This window comes from Thalassophryne amazonica, chromosome 13, assembly GCF_902500255.1.
Source record: "Thalassophryne amazonica chromosome 13, fThaAma1.1, whole genome shotgun sequence".
In the NCBI taxonomy this organism is placed as follows: domain Eukaryota; kingdom Metazoa; phylum Chordata; class Actinopteri; order Batrachoidiformes; family Batrachoididae; genus Thalassophryne; species Thalassophryne amazonica.
In genome coordinates, this window is record NC_047115.1 from 70,654,427 (window position 1) to 70,675,725 (window position 21,299).

At 40.7% G+C, this 21,299-nt stretch overlaps 1 protein-coding gene across 2 annotated transcripts in view; it reads left to right on the top strand.

The window, feature by feature from the left end:
- Positions 1 to 21,299, top strand: part of plekhh2 (pleckstrin homology domain containing, family H (with MyTH4 domain) member 2) — a 113,623-nt gene that overhangs the window by 71,714 nt on the left and 20,610 nt on the right. For both annotated transcript variants that reach the window (XM_034184853.1, XM_034184852.1), the window contains exons 13-24: positions 1,201 to 1,314; positions 1,571 to 1,657; positions 2,265 to 2,423; positions 2,759 to 2,839; positions 3,692 to 3,865; positions 6,986 to 7,094; positions 9,713 to 9,825; positions 10,057 to 10,236; positions 11,072 to 11,169; positions 11,795 to 11,972; positions 14,507 to 14,662; positions 14,770 to 14,867. In XM_034184853.1, coding sequence (XP_034040744.1) covers positions 1,201 to 1,314; positions 1,571 to 1,657; positions 2,265 to 2,423; positions 2,759 to 2,839; positions 3,692 to 3,865; positions 6,986 to 7,094; positions 9,713 to 9,825; positions 10,057 to 10,236; positions 11,072 to 11,169; positions 11,795 to 11,972; positions 14,507 to 14,662; positions 14,770 to 14,867 — 1,547 coding nt within the window. The remainder of the gene's footprint in view (positions 1 to 1,200; positions 1,315 to 1,570; positions 1,658 to 2,264; positions 2,424 to 2,758; positions 2,840 to 3,691; positions 3,866 to 6,985; positions 7,095 to 9,712; positions 9,826 to 10,056; positions 10,237 to 11,071; positions 11,170 to 11,794; positions 11,973 to 14,506; positions 14,663 to 14,769; positions 14,868 to 21,299) is intronic.

Sequence of the window (21,299 nt, forward strand, 5' to 3'; positions counted from 1 at the left end):
TGTGCCCTGTTAGTTATGTCTGCACCCGTGGTCCCTGTCTTAGTCTTTTGTCTGTGCGTTATGTGTATGTCCTCTTCATCTGTCATGTGTGTGGGCCCCATGTGTGTGCACCTGTGGTCCATGTCTGTGTCCTTTGTGTGTGTTTCTGTGGTTCATCGCTGGGCTTTATGTGTGTATGTTTGTACTCCATTGTTGCCACTCCCCTGTGTCTGTGTGCTCAGTTCCGCTGCCTGTTATCTGTATGGGTCCATGTCGTATCTGTGCTGGGTGTGTGTGTGTGTATCCGTGATGTCCGCTCCCCTGCATGTGTTTGTCTACCTGTGTGATCTCCCCCCGAGTGCGCGTCCTTATGTCCCCTAGTGTCTAGCTTATTGCGTCTTCGATGTTATTCCTGTTTTGTCCATATTACTCATGCTTTGCTGTTTCTTTATGTATTTGTTAGGTAGTCATGTGTATCGGTTTGAGTGTTTATCATTTTTCAGGTTGTGTTCTTGTTCCAGGTTGGTTTTTGCATTTGGTGTGTAATTGATGTTTTGATTTTATTTCCATGTTCCGTCTAATGTTTTTGTCTCCTTGTGTTCTCACGTGGTTCCTTGTTTCCGTTCCAGTTTAATTCTTCGCACCTGCTGTCAATTAGCTCAGTTATTAAAACTACACATTTTTCCGTTGTTGAGTTGCCGGTCGATTGCCTCTGTCATGCTTTAGTCATGTTATTATGTCGTCTCTCCCATGTTCTCCATATGTAAGTATTTTTTGTGTCATCATCATACTCACTGTTGATCACCTGGCTCCTACCCTGTTGTTGGATTGCCACTTGTGGATCATTAAAGCGCTGTGTTTTTTTTGCATCTACACCTTTGTGTCCTGGCTGCCTGCTTCTGGGATTCTATTTGACTCTGCTTCAGCCCAAATTGTAATAAATATTCTATAAACAAATTCCATTGTGCTAGTTTAGCTAGATCAGCAGTGCAGTTTGTTGATTCTATTTCCAAATACACTGTCAAAAAACAAAATACAGGCTTTAGGGAAGATCTCCTAATTTATTTACCAAGGTCATCAGGGCAACATTAAGTAAATTGACTGTCTTGGTATATATTACCGGTGGCAGGATGCTCGATGCGTAAATGTACCTTCTTGTGTTTGCTTAAACATCCTTCATTTTGCATACAGTTTAACTATAAACTGCACTTTGAATTTTAGGAACCAATGGAAAAATCAGGCTACCTGTTGAAAATGGCAAAGACCTGGAAGAAAACATGGAAGAGGCGCTGGTTTGTTCTTAAAGACGGAGAGCTGCTCTACTATAAGTCACCTGTATGTTTTAGTACATTTGAACTAAGTTGTATTTTATTAAATTGTTTTAAAAAGTACATAAATTATTTATTGCTGTGTAAAATGGATTTGTTTTTATCCTTCATTGTTCATAGTCCTCACATTAGACACACTGGGATTGTGAGGCCCATTTTCTCTCTTTTTTTTTGTTTTGTTGTACTTACTCAGTAGAGTTGTTGTAGGTCTGAGCTTGTCTCATTCTGCAGAGAGCCTCTGTAACTTTATTAATATGTCACAGAGTAATGTGATCCGGAAGCCTCAGGGTCAAATTGAGGTCAATGCCACCAGCAACATCACCCGAGGGGAAGGAAAACAAATTCTACAGGTACTTCAGCTTTCTCATTAAATGCACAGTAAAATTATTCCAATGCTTTTCCAAAGCCAGTGCACATGCTCTGTAAAATGGAGTGAGTGAATGAGTCGATAGACAGGAAAATGAGTACATACTCTCCAGATTGTTGACATGATGACTCAAAAACAGTAAATGTGATCATCTTGTAACTCACTAGATTTAAAGAGCTGATACAGTAATGAGGATCAACTGACTGGTTGTTGGTTGACTTTGAAGCAGCAGATCAACACAAAACACTGATATTCTTTGCTAGTATAATGCAACATCTTCCTGCCTGCCACCTGCTGGACATGTGAGGGATTGTTGCAGGGTGTAATCTTATCATCACACGCATGATGAAAATTTAGTGTAAGTAGGGTGACCAGATGTCTCACTTTGTGCAGCAAATTGATGCACAAAGTGGGACATCTGGTCACCCCAGTGGCAAGTACGATTTTAAAGTTACATGTAGCTTAAAATGAGCTTGTGTTTCTTTCCATCAAGGCCAAACGTTACAAATGGAAACATGTTTAAACTAAAAGGGAAATTGTTTTTCGCTTGTTATCTTCACCCACGACTGTGTCGTGCACTTTGTTTGTAGATAATGACGGGAAAGCTTGTTTACTACCTGAAGGCTGACTCGCCGAACCTGTTGGAGGAGTGGCTCAGAGTTCTGCAGAGTGTGCTCAGGGTGAAGGCTGCCAGTCCCCTCTTCACCCAGCCGGATGTTCGTCCCGATATGAAAGGGTTCCTCATCAAGGTTTTGATTATGTTACATTTTGTCAGTATGGCTGCAATCTGCTTTGAATTAAAAACAAAAGTCTTGTCACAATGCAAAGCTTCACCAAAATGTACAAAATTAAAGAAAGTGTTCTTGTGTACAGTAATAGTGTAGTTTTAATAATGTTTGTATCTTACTCTGAATTTTTGTTGCAGAAATATGGTTTACAAAGTCACTTCATTTATTTATTTATTTACGCCTTGGTCTCCTGAATTCTGCGGGGTTTTTTCATGCACATTTACTAAAATTGATTTTTTTTTTCCCCGGTATACTACAGGACTACATTTTGTGATTTTGTGTACTTTCTTTCACAGGTGAAACACAACTACTCTAAACGGGTTTGGTGCGCCCTCTTTGGCAAAACGCTGTACTACTTTCGCAGCCAAGAGGACAAGGTGCAGTTCAAAATCTGTCACTCAGCTCATTATTGACTTAAAGTACTGTGCTTGTGTTTTTGGGAACTCTGACTTCCACACTTCTCTGAACCTTTCAAATGGTCAAAGGCAGTGTCACAAAGATAGCCTGTCCATAGACACAAAGACAGAGACCGTTATTCCCGTTTACAGGAAGTTAGCTATGAGCTTACAATTTAACCAGAATACACAGTAACCATGGAGCTATCTCACTCTGAAGTCGTCTGTGCAATTGTGTCTCATGGTGGATTGAAATTATGTGCAAGGCACGTCATGGCAGTCTTACAAAACATTTCTAAAATTGGACAATCCATAGCCAAATCCAGATGACCACTAACTGAATACACCTTGCTAAAAAAAAGGAAAGATATAAGCTAAACCAAACACATTGTTTTTTTTAACAGGGTGTCATGAAGGCCATATCAGAATATTATGCGTCACTTACAGAGAAAGTCAGGAAAGTCATATTGTATATTCTTTTGGTTTCTCCCATTTCCTCTCAGGGTGATCTCAGCAGATCTACTATGGATCTGCATGTTGATTTGCCACAAGTTTTGTGCCAGATGCCCTTCCTGACACATTACATGAAGAATTGGTAGGTCTGGTTTTGAACTGGAAATCTTCCCTTCTGGAAACAAGCACACTAACTGTTTTGACACCACACTACCATCTGTACTAATTTTGTTAGTTTGTTCACAAATGTCTAGTCATATCTGGATTGTAGACTGGAATTCTTTGCCACGTTCTGACAACATATTTCCCAAGAGTCTCCCAAAAAAAAGAAAATGTAAGTTAAAATCCTCATGTGTTTTGGTATGTGTGTTATTTTGCCAGTTTCCACTTGGACAGATTAAGCTGTGGGAGGCCCAGGTGGAGGAGGTAGACACGTCCCAGGTTGAGGATCTGAAGGTTTTGGGGCAAGGCATACAGCTTGCCTCATTCACAATCTCCATCCACCCACAAGACCAAGGGCTGACGTACCTGGTTATCGAATCTCAACATGAGAAGGTCAGAGGTCAAAGTGAGGCAGGTGGTCAGTTAGAGGTTACATGTTACCTTTTTTCTCAGTAAATGTGTAACCAGCTAGTGATTGCAGCATTTCATATGTATGGACCAGTGTCTACGTTTGTACGGAGGGATTGTATATACTTAGGCATGAAACAGATGACAGAATAAGATACTGGAGCCACACTGGATGTTTAACAAAAAGAATATTGTATTACAACTCGTATGCAAACAACATCAGTGAAAATAAATAATTAGCAACAAAAAGTGTCCCTGCCAAAATGACAGTTAGCTATTCTCTTTTGTTTATTTTTTCTTCTACAAACAGTTCAGCTTAATTCATCCCTTGTGATGATCAATAAAGGTTCAGTTTTTAGTCCCTTAGTCAGTTTAGTCAAATAAAATAATAATAAAATAAATAAATAAAAATAATGATAAGTGTAAGGTCAAAAAGTAAGTGGTGGTGTGATATTCCTACCACACTGGTGTACTTAATAATGGAACAGAAAGATGAATGGCCTTCTCCGGGAAGGGAAATCTTGATCCAGTTTCTTGGTTCATGGGTGGCTTCGCCATCTCCCTCATCAGGAAGAATGTCAAATCCAATCTAATTTCCAGGATCTCAAAAAAACATAACCAAGGCGCCGGTTATCGCACTGAAGCTTGGCCTGCCTCTTCTTCCGTGGTTTTGAAGCTTCACTGCCAGCAACGTTCAGCGGGATGAATAAAATCTAACAATGCAAGGTATGTACTGATAAAAAAACTTAAAAGGATTTTTCACCAGACTGCCATAGGGTAGCGTACAATTACGTAGGCATGGTATACAGCAGTGTAGTGTTGTGTAGACTTGCGTTGGGCACTGGACACAGTGTTGTACGCCAAATGTCTGCGAAAAAATTAAACATGTTTAATTTTTAAATATGTTTAATTTTTTCGTGTCCATTTCGTGGACCCCTTTGCGTCCCTCAGCATATTGTTACATAGGGCTGCATAAGCTCGGTGTAGAGCTGCATAAGTTCGGTGTAGTCCATGCGCCACATTATGCAGTTCTACGTTGGCCCGGTGTGAAAGGGGCTTGAATAATTTTTATTTTACTTGTCTTCTCTGCCTCGTGCCCGTGGTAGTTCTGCTGCTGTCGTATCTGACAAGTGTTCACGGTCTCTCTCGGGATAACTTTTTCTTTACTCGTCTTCTCTGTTTCAGGTCCGTGATAGTTCTGCTGCCACTGTCGTGTCTCATTACCAAGGTGTCACACAACAAACATCTCATGGTGTGTAAAAGTAAAAAGCTCTCTCAAGATCTTCGCAGCCTTATTGTTGCAAAACATAGTGATGGCACTGGTTACAGAAGGACTTCTAAACTTCTGAATCTTCCAGTCAGCACTGTGAGGCCATAATCTGAAAGTGGAGAGAATATCATTTCACCATAAACCTGCCCTGAGCGGGTGCTCCTCGCAAGATTTCTGACAGTGAAGTGAAAAGAATAATCAGAAGAGTTTTCCAAGAGCCAAGGACCGCTTGTGGAGAGCAACTGAACAATTGTTTCAAAGAAAACAACTAATGCACTGAACCGCCACGGGCTGTATGCACACTCACCACAAAAAAGCACGTTGAAGCTCATTTAAAGTTTGTTGCAAAACATTTAGACAAGCCTGTGAAATACTGGGAGAATATAGTCTGACCAAAATTTAACTCTCTGGATGCCATAATAGACCTCATGTTTGGAGGTCAAATGGCACTGCACATCACCCCAAACACACCATCCCAACAGTGACGTTTGGAGGTGGAAACATCATGGTGTGGGGTTGTTTTCTCAGTATCCAGCACAGGCAAACTTCATATAATTGAAGGAAGGATGAATGGAAAAGTGGACTGAGGCATTCTTGATAAAAGATCTACCAGGATGATGAAAATGAAACAATGGTAGCTATTTCAGCAATGCAATGACCCCCCAACACACAGCCAAGGAAACTTGATTGGTTTCAGAGAATGCAAATAAAGCTGCTAGAATGGTCCAGCCAATCACATGACTTGAATCCAATAAAAATCTATGGAAAGAACTAAATATCAGAGTTCATAGAAGAGGTCCACAGAACCTTTAAGATTTGAAGATTGTATGGAAGAATTGGTCAAAATCACACCTGAACAATGCATGCAACTAGTTTCTCCATACAGGCGGCATCTTGAAGTTGTCATTACCAACACAGGCTTTTGTATGAAGTATTAAATAAATTTCAGTAAGCGTGTTCACTACTTTTTTCTGTCATTTTACATTATTACACATAACGAATGTCCTTAGAGACTTTTAAAGCCTCTCTAAAAACTTATTTCTTTTCTCTGGCATTTCCTAAATGAGTGATTGCAACTCTGTTTCACCATAGTATTTCTTGTTTTTTTTTTTTTGTTGTTGCTTAATGCCTGCAAATTCTTTCAGTAGCATGGCCCAAGCAAAGGGTCACCCCTTTGAGTCTGATCTGCTTGAGGTTTCTTCCTCAATATCATCAGAGGGAGATTCACCTTACCACTGTTGCCTGTGTGCTTGCTCTAGGGGTTGGTAAGGTTAGACCTTACTTATGTGCTGCGCCTGAGGCAGCTTTATTGTGATTTGGCACTATGTAAATAAAATAAATTAAATTATTTCCTACTACTTTTTACTCTTTATTTTGCTTTGTCTTTTGTTTGTTTTATTACCTGTTGTAATTTTATTGTATTCTTAATTCATTTACTTATGACGGGGGGTAAGTTGGTGCCCATTTTTAATTATGTACAGCACTTTGGTCGACTGCTGTCATTTTAAACGTGCTTTAGAAATAAAGGTTGAGTTGAAATAACTTAATTTCTATACTTATTTGTTGCGATTTCTTTATATGAGTGTATTACTTGCATTGCGACTATCATCTGGGGAAAATTTCATGTCAGTAGCAGCTTTACAAATATATTTACTGAGAAAAATGGTGATATGTTAAATACTGATTTTATCTGTTGCATGTATTCTTCTTGACAATAGTCTTGTGTGTATTCCACCAAAAGTCTCTGTTGTGCTACTATATTGTGTTGTAGTTTCAGATGTGGTTTTTGCCGGCTTTGTTGTATGTGTCTGTGATGCCACTTGGTGTGACTCTAGGATTCTTGGCTGTACCATCTGTCTGTGGCAGCGGGTATAACAATGGGTAAAGTTGGCACAGAGTTCGAACAGCTAGTGGGAAAACTCTTCCAAATAGATGGTGATCCAAGTAAGTATTTCCTGCAGAAACGTATCTCTTTGATTTTGTATTCTTGCTGTAGTTTTAATATAGTTTTCTTATGAGAAACTACTTCTTGTATTACAATGTCCACTCATCAGTCACTTTATTAGGTACACCTTCCATGTATAAGTTTGAATTTACTTTGCAGAACTATCTCCACTACCTTAATTCTTCATGGCAGAGATTCAACAGAATGCTGGAAATTTCTCAGAGGTTTTGATCTATGTTGAGATGATGGCATCATTTGCTACATCATTATATCACCACCAGCAGGCTGAAATGTTGATACAAACTGTGAGGTATCCAAATTCTGGCCCTGCCAGGTGACTGAATCGAAAATCATCAGACCACGGCAACAACTTTCCAACCTTCCATTGTACAATTTTAGTGAGCCCACTGCAGCTTCAGTTTGCTGGTCTTAGCTAAGAGCAGTGGACCCTGGTGTGGTTGTTTGCTACTGTGGCCCACTTTCTTCAAAGTTGTCATGCATTCAGAGATATGTTTCTACATATTTTTGGAGCATTTGCTGCAGCCACTTGAGATGTGTGTGAAATGCATCCGTGAATTATTCACAGCACTTCGCTTTTCCACATTTTATTATGATCCAGCCTTATTTTCTCCTCAAAATTCTCCTCACAACACCCCATGATGACAACATGAAAAAGGTTTTTTGAATTTTTTTTTTCAATTTTATTAAAAAATAATAAGAAGAAATTACATGTACATAAAGTATTCACACCCTTTGCGTAATACTTTGTTGATGTACCTTTGGCAGCAATTACAGCTTCAAGTCTTCTTGAATATGATGCCACAAGCTTTGTGCACCTATCTTTGGGTATTTGCCCATTCTTCTTTGCATCGGTACACAGCCATTTTCAGATCTCTTCAGAGATGTTCAATCAGATTCAGGTCTGAGCTCTGACTGGGCCACACAAGGACATTCACAGAGTTGTCCTGAAGCCACTCCCTAGATATCTTGGCTGTGTGTTTAGGGTCATTGTCCTGCTGAAAGATGAACCATCCTTCAGTCTGAGGTCAACAGCACTCTGAAGCAGGTTTTCATATAGGATGTCTCTGTACATTGCTGCATTCATCTTTCCCTCAATCCTGACTAGTCTTCCAGTTTCTGCTGCTGAAAAACATCCCCACAGCATGATGCTGCCACCACCATGCTTCACTGTAGGGATTGTGCTTGATGTCTTCCAAACATGACACCTGCCATGTGCCTTTTATTAAAGAGTGGCTTCCATCTGGCCACTCTACCATACAGGCCTGATGGGTGGATTGCTGCAGAGATGGTTGACCTTTTGGAAGTTTCTCCTCTCTCCACAGAGGAATGCTGGAACTCTGACAGAGTGACCATCGGGTTCTTGGTCACCTCCCTGACTAATGTCCTTCTCCCCCGATCGCGTAGTTTAGACGATGACCAGCTCTAGGAAGAGTCCTGGTGGATCCAAACTTCTTCCATTTACAGATCATGGATGCCACAGTGCTCATTGGGACCTTCAAAGCAGCACAGATGTTTTAGTACACTTCCCCAGATTTGCAGAGCTTCCAGCTGTCCCGGATTTGGCGGGACAGTCCCGGTATTTACCCCCATGTCCTGCATGGGTCTGTGTGGGATACCCATTAGTCCCGCACTTGTGTGGGTCCAGGTATGCCCTCAGACCCCCTAGTTACGCTTCATGCCCTTGGCGCTTGCGGCCACGCGTAGGTGTCCCGCATTGGTAAATTCAAATGTTGGCAGGTATGGATTTGTGCCTTGAGACAATCCTGTCTCAGAGGTCTACAGTCAGTTCCTTTGACTTCATGCTTGGTTTGTGCTCTGACTGTCAATTGTGGGACTTTATATGTAGACAGGTGTGTGTCTTTCCAAATCATGTCCAATCAACTGAATTTACCCCAGATGGACTCCAATTATGCTGTAGAAACATCTCAAGGATGATCAGTGGAAACAGGAGGCACCTGAGCTCAATTTTGAGCTTCATGGCAAAGGCTGTGAATACTTTGGTACGTGTGATTTCTTAATTTTTTATTGTTAATAAATTTGCAAAAATCTAAAAAAAATAAATTCACATTGTCATTATGGGATATTGTGTGTTGAATTTTGAGGAAAAATTAATTTCATCCATTTTGGAATGAGGCTGTAACATAACAAAATGTGGGAAAAGTGAAGCTCTGTGAATACTGTCTGGATGCATCGTATAACATAGTAACAAGGACTCAGACACACCTCAGATTATTTTGCATCCTGGGGCCCCCGGTGGGTTTCTTTTTCACTATTGGTATATCAGTAAAGAACCAAATTTGAAATTTCTAAATCATCTTTGAAACAATGGAAAATGGATTTTGTCTTGTTTTATTCAATAACGGTTTAAGAGAAATTAAAACTGTTTGTGTTGGAGAGAAGCCTGATTATTTCTGGTTTCCAGCTGAAACAAGGGATAAATAACATGTTTTTTTTATATACAAGTAAAAGTTTTAGAAGTAAAAGATATGCGTCATATTGTACATTTTGTTTTGTTTTTTTTTTTCATCATGCCCGAGATTGGTGTATCATGTGGTATGTGCCTCTGTGTTTATTTGTGTCATTCTGTCTGTGCCAGACTCTCAGATTTGGAGACACCCCATGTTGTGTTTTAGTAAGGAGCCTCTGCTGTCTCCTCTCACCACGCTGCCCTCCCAGGCTCTGCAGACTGAAGCTGTTAAACTCTTCAAGGTCTCATACACACAACACAAATATACAAACCCTAAACTTACACTATGATTTTCTCCACTGGAGAGAGAATTTTACACCTTGATGTATAAATTTATATTCCATTACGTAAGCTCCACCATGTCTTATTATGGACAACAGAAACAAAAGAGGGATGGGGATATGATTCTAAAGTGCGAGTCTTGGTAAGTCTGTGATTTGGTCTGTTGTTGTTGTAACATCACGTCTCTTCAGACATGTCAGCTCTTCATCAACGTTGCCATTGACGCTCCGGCCATTGACTATCATGTGTCACTAGCACAGAGCGCCCTGCAGGTGTGTGTGACCCACCCTGAGCTCCAGAATGAGCTCTACTGCCAGCTCATCAAGCAGACCCGTAAGAGGCAGCCGCACGGACACCCTGGGCCGCTGCAGGTACATAGTCTGACCACATGGTGGGAGGACTAGTATGTGTGATCTGCCAGGGTTTTGTTTGTTTTTTGTTTTTTTAGCAGCTTGAGTTGTAGTTGGGAATGGAGTTCTGCTGCAGGGATGCATGTTTTCGACAAACCTTTTCAGTGTGTACTGTCAATTAATTATGTGGAAAGCTGTTATAAATAATCCAAAATTACAAACTGGAGTGAAAAGCAGAGAAAAAACCAAGAGAAAGAAAGCCTGGCAAGGAAGGGTGTTGTTTGTTTGGAGTTATTTTCACATTCATGGCTCATGATGACTAACACAAAAACAACCTTAAAATTCAAAAGAGAAGTGATCACAGATTGGCGGTAACACAAAGAGAAAACTTTACTTTTCTACTTAAAAAAATAAATAAATAGCTACACTTAAGATGCAAAGCTGGAACATGACTGAGCTGGTCTACTTTTTGAAATGGTGCCTGGTGTGAGGTTGACCTATTCAGGCCACCTTTTAGGAAATGGGCCTTTTAAATGGATTCATTCAGCATGTCTGAAATGTTTTGCTGCTTTGTGGTTCACTGAGGAAATGAATAGTAAAAAAAAGCCTTTAAAGTATTTCATTCTGTTTGTGTATTTATAGTTTTATCTTTTGTTACTGAAACAGCTAAAACTAAGGCAACCAAAAGTCAAATCCACACATGCTTCTAAATGCTCATGCTTTGTCTAAATAATGTTTATTTTATCAATAAAAATAGCATATAACAAGGAGGGAAGCCAAATAAATTTTCAGGTTTTTTTATGACAGTGTGTGGAATATTTGGCTGGTGATTGTGTGTTTTTGTGTTGTTGTGCAGGCCTGGCAGTTCCTTGCCTTATGTGTGGGATTGTTTCTGCCTCAGCATCCTTTCCTCTGGCTGCTCCAGGTTCACCTCAGGAGGCACGGAGACTCCAGGTGGGAGATTATTGCCGCGCCCAAACTTTGGCATGAAAAAATTAAAACTTACCAGGCAACAAGATTCCCCCCAAAATATTAGCTTTTCAAATCTCAAAGCAGAACTTGCTGGTACTCATACACAGTATTAGCAGCTTCTGCCTGGACCTTACCAATATCTGCTTTGACCTTTGAATACATTAATGTATATATGGTAGAAATGTGATTATTTTTCTGTGCAGTTGTTGTATTTTGTCCCACTGTGGTAAGCCCCATATAATCTGCTGGACAGATGTTTAGGGTTTGGTTTTGAACTTCAGTTTTATTCTTTTGATTAGAAATGTTGAGGATTATTTGATTTTTGAATCTCATCATAATTTTTTTTCAAGTGTGGAATGTTTTATGCATGTTAAAAATATTTAAAACGGTTTGATACAAGTTTGAACATGTGGTGTTCACCAACTGGATTTGACACTGGACTCTTTATTTGTAATGGTTTTCATGAGTATTTCATTGAATATTTGGTTGAAGCTCTTTGTGACTTGTTAGTGTGACCATCACGTTTCTTCATTTTAGCCACTGAAAGAAGCCCAAATCTCAACATTACGCCTGTCTGCTGAATCACTGCCTCCTCTATTCTGTTCAGAACTGAAGTGGGCAAGTACGCCATCTACTGCCAGCGATCCATGGAGAGGACCCAACAGAAGAGTGAGAGGCAGGCCAGGCCATCCAGAATGGAGATCCTCTCGATCCTCCTACGAAATCCTTATCACCACTCCCTGCCCTTCAGTGTGCCTGTTCATTTCCTCAACAACACCTATCAGGTGAAACAGATGACAAGCCTGAAAAGTCTGTTGAGGCAGACAGCTTTAATCTTAGTATTACACTCCCACATCAGTCATCATGCAACACCATCAGAGTAAACAGAGCAAACCTTTAGAGGCCTAAAGGTTTGCTCACAGAGGCCTTTAGAGCAAACACTAAAGGCCTTGTGTCAAGTTTGGAGACATAAATGTAGATCAGTGACTTACCAGAACAAAATACATGACACTAATTACAGTATTTTCTACCCATCAGTCACATATGGGAAGGTTATATTTTCACAATCAAAGCTCGGATCTTAGAAGGTGAAATCAAAGAAACCATTTTCCACAATACAGTAAAGAGGAAAAACTAAAACTGTGACCTCCTTAGCCAGGTAATTAAGGTATGACTTAAGGTATCAATCTTCCGAATGGTTTCCACCTGGCTGTCGCCCAGTTTCTGGCAAAATTAGATTCAGTAGCGCTGCTCCAGTCGTTCCGTCATTTTCCTTGCAATGAAAAACCACCGAGAGCACGACACACGACCTCACACAAATGCTACTTTGCCAGCAAATGACGCAATCGACAGGCGTGAAAAAATTCCCGCATGCGCACGAAGGTTCAAGGTTGGCTCATGCAAGCACACGTGATTCAAATCCATCAGGTTTTTGCAAAAAAAACAAAAGGTCGGATACTTTTCTAACAGACCTCGTATATGTTTGCTTCATCTGGGAGTCTTCCAGGTATCATTTTCACACCAAAGTCCCATGTTCTTTAAATAGTTAGCCTACTTGCACTTATCTGTGCAGCACCAATGAGCATGCTGGTCTTAAAATGAAGTGTGCTCAGAAGTGTTATGATTGTGAGGAAACAGAATAAGAATCCACTACAGTATACCAAAAGCCTGGGCCCGGTTTCATAAAGCAGTCTAATCTTGTTTAGTTGACTAAACTTTTGACATAAGTTGTTTCACAAAGCACTTAGTCGGCTAAGGTTTCACGTTAGCTGACTAAAGTTTTTAGCCTGGTAGAGGAGGCTAATCTTATTTTAGTCAACAAAACTTCAGTGTCTTACCTCAAAATTGGCGGCTATCATGTACACGATTGATGGAGCAGGAAGGAAGGAGAGCCTTGCAGTGGGTGAATAATCCATGGGAGATGTTTACGGACGACAAGGGCGGGAGAGCTTCTCCTCTGGTGCGGAGGACTCGGCCATCTTTGTAGCAGAAGTCCAACCCAGAAGTAAACAAAACCCTCGGGCATTGGAGATGTTTTTGCCAACGGGACTGATGAGGCTGCTTATGCCTGTGAAAACCGTTGACTAACATTAGACAGTTAATCTACAAGTTTAGCAAACGATGTGAAATGAAGATTAGACGGCTAATGTTGGACGACTAACCTTAGTTGACTGAGTTTAGTAAACTCAAGGATTAGACTGCTTTATGAAACCGGGCCCTGGTCTAAAGTCAGGCACACAGTTTTTCTGCTATTTATACAGTACAATATTCAGATACGCTTTATGTACATAGGCAGGTTCGCAATACGCATTACACTCTTTACACACACACACAGGGATCATTTGGTAAATCAAACTTCAACACAACTGAACTGAAAACAAAAATTAAAAGCAAAATAAAAGTCAGTACTAATGGGAAAACACAAAACTTTAATAATCCTGGTTTTGTAGCATATTTTTTACTCTGGTGTTCTTCCTTCTAACATAGGACTGGCCACAGGGTGATGTGTGGGGTGGGTGGAGGGAATCTGTTTGTGCCTGGTGGGATATGTAGGCACTGATGTGGCTGTAGGAGGTGTTGAAGGAGGTGCTCCAGTGGTTCATCTTAAGGTGCTGTGGTGGATGACTGACTGCTGCTCCTATTTGTGTACTTGTGTGCGGAAACCTTTCATCACTAGAAAACCTCTCACTTCTGAATTTGCAATCTAAATAGAAATGCAGCAATTTAACCTGCAGCTGCCTCTTAAAGGCAATGGCAAGTAACACACTGATTGGTTTATTTAATGTTATGCCCAAAACACAACCATAACTAATTAAGTACCTAAACTCTACTCCTTTGTACTCTGCATCTTACTTTGTGCTCAAATTACACGGCACATATGTAACAAAGTGGAATTGGACACACCTCAGGTGTACCTCCACTATATGTTTTAGGCCATGTGCTATAGATTGGCAATATAGGGCCAGATGTGTTTTATTTAAAAAAAAAGTGGAAAAGAGTCTACATTTCTGTTTTTATTTGAATTTAATAATAGCTGTTTCTTGACTGATGGATTTCAAGTGAACACAGTTCAGAGTTAAGTAATCAAGTGTGATTGGTTTCATTTATAATGTCTGATCGTATTACTGTCCTTCTTAATTTGCTTTGGCAATCCTTTGACCAGCTCACTAAACCACCGTACCACAACTCTTTATTGTACGCTATAGAAAATTCTTAAAGTAACTTATTTAAAGGAAACAGCATCACACCTTGCTGCCCTTCCTTGTCTTTTGAGTTTCTGACGAAATGCTGTGTTACGTGAACTCATATGTTTCCAAAGGTGGTTAGCTTTGATGCATCAACCACAGTGGATGAGTTCCAGTGTCGCCTCAACCAGGATACCGGAATGCGAAAAATGGGGCAGTCTGGTTTCAGTTTATACAGCGATGACCCTACTGGTCGAGATTTGGAGCACTGCCTGCAAGGAGGCATCAAGGTCTCATCATCTATTTCTCATAAATATGTGTAGTCCAGAGTTACAAATGTCATATTTAGATCTCAAACAAACATACAATTAATCTGTTATTTTGATGTCATTTTCAGATTTGTGATATCATTTCTAAATGGGAGCAAGCTTCTAAGGAGCAGCACACAGGCAAGTCTGAAAACATCAGGACCATCCGTCTCACCTGCAAAAACAGGTAAGCACTCAAGGCACAATGGTTTGCACACAGCAATAATTGCTTGAATTCAGACAGCTGATCATACCAGACCTCATATTTAATTGTACAGTCTCAGGGTGCAGTACCTTGGGTGGAATCCATGGAGGGTGGAACCTTCTATGGATTTTGAGGGATTGATAGGTCTTGACGTAATTGTGATACATACACACATATATATAGTTGTATGTAAAAGTTTGGCCACCCCTGATGATTTCCAAGATTTTCCTTTATAAATCATTGGTTGTTTGGATCAGCAATTTCAGTTAAATATATCATATAGCAGACAAACACAGTGATATTTGAGAAGTCAAATGAAGATTATAGGATTTACAGAAAGCGTGCAATAATTCTTTACACAAAATTAGGTAGGTGCATAAATTTGGGCACCCCAACAGAAAAAAAAATACATATATTTAGTAGATCCTCCTTTTGCAGAAATAACAGCCTCTAAACATTTCCTATAGCTTCCAATGAGAGTCTGGATTCTGGTTGAAGGTATTTTCTTCTTTACAAAACATCTCAGGTTTGTTGGTTTCCGAGCACGGACAGCCCGCATAAAATCACACCACAGATTTTCAATAATATTCAGGTCTGTGGACTAAGATGGCCATTCCAGAACGTTGCAAATTGTTCCTCTGCATGAATGCCTTAGTAGATTTTGAGCAGTGTGTAGGGCCGTTGTCTTGTTGAAAGCTCCAACCCCGGCACGACTTCCACTTTGTCACTGATTCATGAACATTGTTCTCAAGAATCTGCTGATATTGACTGGATTCCACGTGACCCTCAACTTTAACAAGGTTGCCAGTACCTGCACTGGCCACACACCCACGCAGCATGATGGAACCACCTCCAAATTTTACTGGTGGTAGCAAGTGTTTTTCTTGAAATGCTGTGTTCTTTTTCAGCCATGCATACCGCCCCTTGTTATGTCCAAATAAGTCAATTTTAGTTTCATCAGTCCACAGCACCTTATTCCAAAATGAAGCTGGCTTGTCCAAATGTGCTTTAGCATACCTCAAGTGACTCGGTTTGTGTTGTGTACACAGAATAGGCTTCCTCTGCATTACAGCATCATACTGCATCTCTTTGTGCAAAGTGGGCTGTATAGTTGAACGATGCACAGAGACACTATCTGCAGCAAGATCATGTTGTAGGTCTTTGGAGCAGGTCTGTGGGTTGACTATAGCTGTTCTCACCATCCTTCGCTTCAGCTTATCTGAGATTTTTCTTGGCCTGCCACTTCGGGCCTTAACTAGTACTGTGCCTGTGGTCTTCCATTTCCTCACTAGGTTCCTCAAAGTGGAAACTGACAGCTGAAATCTCTGAGATAGCTTTTTGTATCCTTCCCCTAAACCATGATGTTGAACAATCTTTGTTTTCAGGTCATTTGAGAGTTGTTTAGAGACTCCCATGTTTCCACTCAGAAGAGATGCAAAGAGCGGAAACATACGCTTTCTCATGATTGGATTCATCTGTGTAAAGAGGTCAAGGGTCAATGAGCTTACCAAACCAATTTTGTGTTACAATAATTAGTGCTGAATGTATTCAAATCACTAAAATGACAAGGGTGCCCAAATTTATGCACCTGCCTAATTTTGTTTAAATAATTATTGCACACTTAATGTAAATACTAGAAACTTCAATTCACTTTTCAAATATCAGTGTGTTCGTCTGCTATATGATATATTTAACTGAAATTTCTGATCCAGACAACCAATGATTTATAAAGGAAAATCAAGAAAATTATCAGGGGTGCAATCTTCCTGTGGCCAGTTTATTATTCCACCTGGGTATCTGATGACTGGTAGGATGTGCGTATTGATGAGTTATCATTGCTGTTTGTACTGTATAGTATTTTTTTCACAAAAAAAAAAAAAAAATCACATTTTCCAGTTAGCAGATGAGGCCATTTGTACAATTAGTGCCTTTATTTTCAGAACTTACAGGTAAATGGGCAAAAGAAATATACGGACTGTATGCTTATAACTGTTGTGTGGACCTGTAGCTGGTGTTTCCGTTATCTGGTGTTGCAATCTTAAACACTTCAAAGCTTCACTCATGTATTGTCTCTTTGTTGCTCAGTTTGATTCCTGTGTGCTCCTGACAGGAGCTTTCATTTTGGAGAGACAGGACATTTCTTTCATTTCTGTCCCAAACCGCGAGAATGTAACACCAAGGCAGAACACTGATGACAGATTTGTCATGAGCAAAGTTTGTAATGTGCAAAAGGCTACTCAAGTTTGGGAACTCAACTATCAACAGGAGGTGGCGACAAATGCAAATAATTGAGGCAGCTCTGGGAAGGTGTGTAGTTGTGGCTTTACCAGGTCGCAAAGAGTGCAGTCTCTAAGCTGGATCTCTGGCACAAGCGAAAGGCACTCACTGAGATATTTGGAGACATGAATTTCTTCAAACTGAGCTGTATTGCTTAAGGGTGTCATGGTACACAGAAGTCATGTTCGGTTCACATTTGTGTATTGACACTATGGTTCAGAGTCTATTAATGGTTCATTGTCTGTCTGAGCTGTGTAAATAGAAGAAGTGCCATATCGACCAGCTGCTTGTTCTTTCGCTATTTTGTCTGTGAGACAGTTTCCTCTGGAGACAAAATCTGTGCCTCTGGTGTGGGCTGGGCATTTTCATAATGCCAGGTGTGATGGTAATGTCACTGCTTCTAGCAAATTTGTGAGTAAGCCTGCATGTGTCACTGGTTTCCCTGTAGAGGTTATCTTACCTCTTTGTTGCCATTGTTTTGCAAAGAACCAAATTGTTGAAAATGCATATTGACTATCTGTATAGACTGTCAGTTTCTGTCCTTTAGCCAAGATACAAGCTCTGGTTAATGCAATGAGTTCTGCAGCTTGGGCTGATTTAAAATGATCAATCTGTTTTGCTTCAATAACAGTATTTGGTAATTGAACAACAGCATAGCCTGTTAATGTCTGTCCTTTCTGATCTTTGAAACATGAGCCATCCACAAAGTAATGTAGTCCATCTGTAAATGGTTCGTCTGTTAAGTCTGGTCGAAGTAATTGTTGTTTCTGTGTGTCTGCCAAACAATCATGCGGTTCACCATCTGTCTCAGTAGGTAGGAGCGTGGCGGGATTCAAGGTGTTGCATCTTTCAATGGTAATGTGTGGCTGAGACAATAGCATTGCTGTATAAACTATCTGTCTAGCAGGCAATAAGAATGTAGCCAAACGTTTGGAATAATAGCCAACTGGTTTATTTTTATTACCATGTTGTTGTAGCAAGACTGCACACATGAATCCCTGTTTTGTGTCCACCATGAGAGTGAATGGCTTGGCATAATTGGGCAGAGATAATACTGTGGAACTCACAAGTTCTTGTTTAAGAGCTGTAAACTGTTCTTCAGCTTCTTTATTCCACGGTATTTTAGCAGTCATAACCATTGGTATAGAGTGTATTAAATCCTGCAATTTCTGCACCTTCTCTGCATAACATGGAATCCAGGCTCTGCAATAATTACAGATACCTAAGAAAGTCATCATTTCCTTTTTTGTCGACGGTTTAGGTGCTTTGAGAATAGCGTGCTTTTGATCATCTTGTATTCGTTTCCCCTCAGCTGATAGGATGTGGCCTAAATAAGTCACTTGTGGTTGCACGAACTGCAACTTTTGCTTTTTAATTTTACTTCCTGTTTCTGCCAAATGTTGCAAAAGCATCATGGTACATTTTGTACAGCTGTCTTTTGTCTTTCCTGCCACCAAAATGTCATCTACATACACCAAGATTTATGAATCTTCTGGTGGAGTAAATGAAGATAAGCAACAATTTATTGCTTGTGTAAAAATGGTCGGACTGTCAGCAAAACCTTGAGGGAGTCTTGTATATGTGTATCTTTTCCCTTTGAATGTAAAAGCAAACCAAAATTGAGAGTCTGGATGAACAGGTACTGAGAAAAATGCATTACTGATGTCTATGACAGACAAGTACATGTTTCCAGGACTTAATCTATTTAGCAGCGTATGTGGGTCTGGTACCAGAGGGGCGCTAGTTTCTACTGCAGCATTTACTGCACGTAGGTCTTGTACCATTCGCCAATTCTGATTGTCTGCTTTTTTCACAGGATATATTGGAGTGTTACAGGATGTATCTAAACATTCCCTGATGACTCCTGCTTCCAGTAATTCTGCAATAACCGGTTCAATTCCTTTTTCTGCTTCAGGTTTTAACGGATATTGTTTGATCCATGGTCTCCAATCAGATCGTGGCTTAATTTTGACTGGTGGAATGTTTTTCAACAGTCCTACATCTGTGGGTGCATTCACCCAGAGATGAGGAGGCAGTTTGGCCAATAAAGTCTCATCTTCCTGTGTCAACAACACAGATGTTGTTAAATTTCAATCGTCCAGATCTACTTCATGTATCACCGGTGTCGTCCAAGCACTTACAAACATGTACGAGGTCTGTCAATAAAGTATAGGTCCTTTTTATTTTTTCAAAAACTATATGGATTTCATTCATATGTTTTTACGTCAGACGTGCTTGAACCCTCGTGCGCATGCGTGAGTTTTTCCACGCCTGTCGGTGACGTCATTCGCCTGTGAGCACTCCTTGTGGGAGGAGTCGTCCAGCCCCTTGTCGGAATTCCTTTGTCTGAATAGTTGCTGAGAGACTGGTGCTTTGTTTGATCAAAATTTTTTCTAAACCTGTGAGACACATCGAAGTGGACACGGTTCGAAAAATTAAGCTGGTTTTCAGTGAAAATTTTAACGGCTGATGAGAGATTTTGAGGTGATACTGTCGGTTTAAGGACTTCCCACGGTGAGAGACGTTGCGCAGCGCTCTCAGGCGCCGTCGTCAGCCTGTTTCAAGCTGAAAACCTCCACATTTCAGGCTCTATTGATCCAGGACGTCGTGAGAGAACAGAGAAGTTTCAGAAGAAGTCGGTTTCAGCATTTTATCCGGATATTCCACTGTTAAAGGAGATTTTTTTTAATGAAAGACATGCGGACGGATTGCAGCGTCGGCTCGCAGCCGCCGCGACGCTCCGCCACAGGAAAAACACCTCTGTTGGAAGACTTAAGGACAAGTTGGAACATGTCCAGCTGTTAAACAATTTCTCATATACTCACTCCACTGAAAGCCATCAAAAGCCGCCTGGATTTTACAAATGGTTATCAACACGGAGGTGTTTTTCCTGTGCCGCAGCACCGCGCCGGCTGCGTCCCGACACGCGGACCCGTTTTAAAGAAATGAGAGGCACAGACACTGTAAAGAAACCAGTCAGAGAGGGACAAATATATATATTTTATGCTCTGCTCAGAGGAGGAGAATAAGAAGCGAGCAGTAGCAGCTTGTAAGTGCTCAGCTCCAAAGCTCTCCTAAAATCCCCCCCTCTGGCTCGGCTTTCTATTTAGTTCATCAACATGAGAAAAAACAAACAAGGACAGTCGGGGAGAGGTTACACATGAGTCATGTCTGCAAGAGGGAGATATCAAGGCAAGGTGACGGCAGGAACCTTCCATTCCTGCGACATGAGCCTTGTGGCTCGTCCAAAGCAGGATGAGGCATTTATGCAAAATGAAAAATAGTTTGCTCAGTCATGAAAAATGCAGACAACAAGTCTTTCTTTTTAAAACCTCCTCTTCTCACAAAGAGGAAAAGTACACGTAGTCATAAAAGGAAATAAATGATAATATAAGCATGAACTATATAAAATAAATGATAATATAAGCATGAACTATATAAAATCCTTGACAGTTTGTCTTTCTCTTTGCCCTGATGTGCTGCATCAGAAGCAGTTTTTCTTCCACATATTGAATTCCATTACCATTGTTGGATGCTTTTGATCTCCATCTGTCATAGAACTTTCCTTCTTGTGGTGTTTGAGTGGTGTCTCACTAATCTCGGCACTGACATACATGTCTGTGGGTCCTCAGCCTCTGAGATCGAGAAGCACTTGGGAAGAGCTTGTGGAGTCATAAAGACACTGGACAGAGGTATTTGGTGATGCCACTGTTTTTGCAGGTGAATGAAGGTCCAAGTCGTTAGGGTCCTGGTGCTGTCTGTCTGTCTTGCTGTATGGTTGTGAGACTTGGATGCTAACTAGTGACCTAAGGTGAGGACTGGGAGTCTTTGGTACTAGGTCTCTTTGGATGATCCTTGGGTACTGCTGGAATGATGTATCAAACAAGGGGTTTCTAAGAGAGACTAAGATGAGGAGAATCATTTTATTGTGAGGGAGCATCAGCTATGACTTTTGACCATGTGGGCCATTTTTCTATGCATGATCCAGCATGCACATGCCTGAGTGTTGAGGACCCCAGTGGCTGGAGAAGGACGTGGGGATGCCCACGCTTCACCTGGCTGCAGCAGGTCGATGGTTATTTTAGAGATGTGGGAATGGGCTGGTTGTCTGCCTGAGTTGATGCCATCCAGGACCCA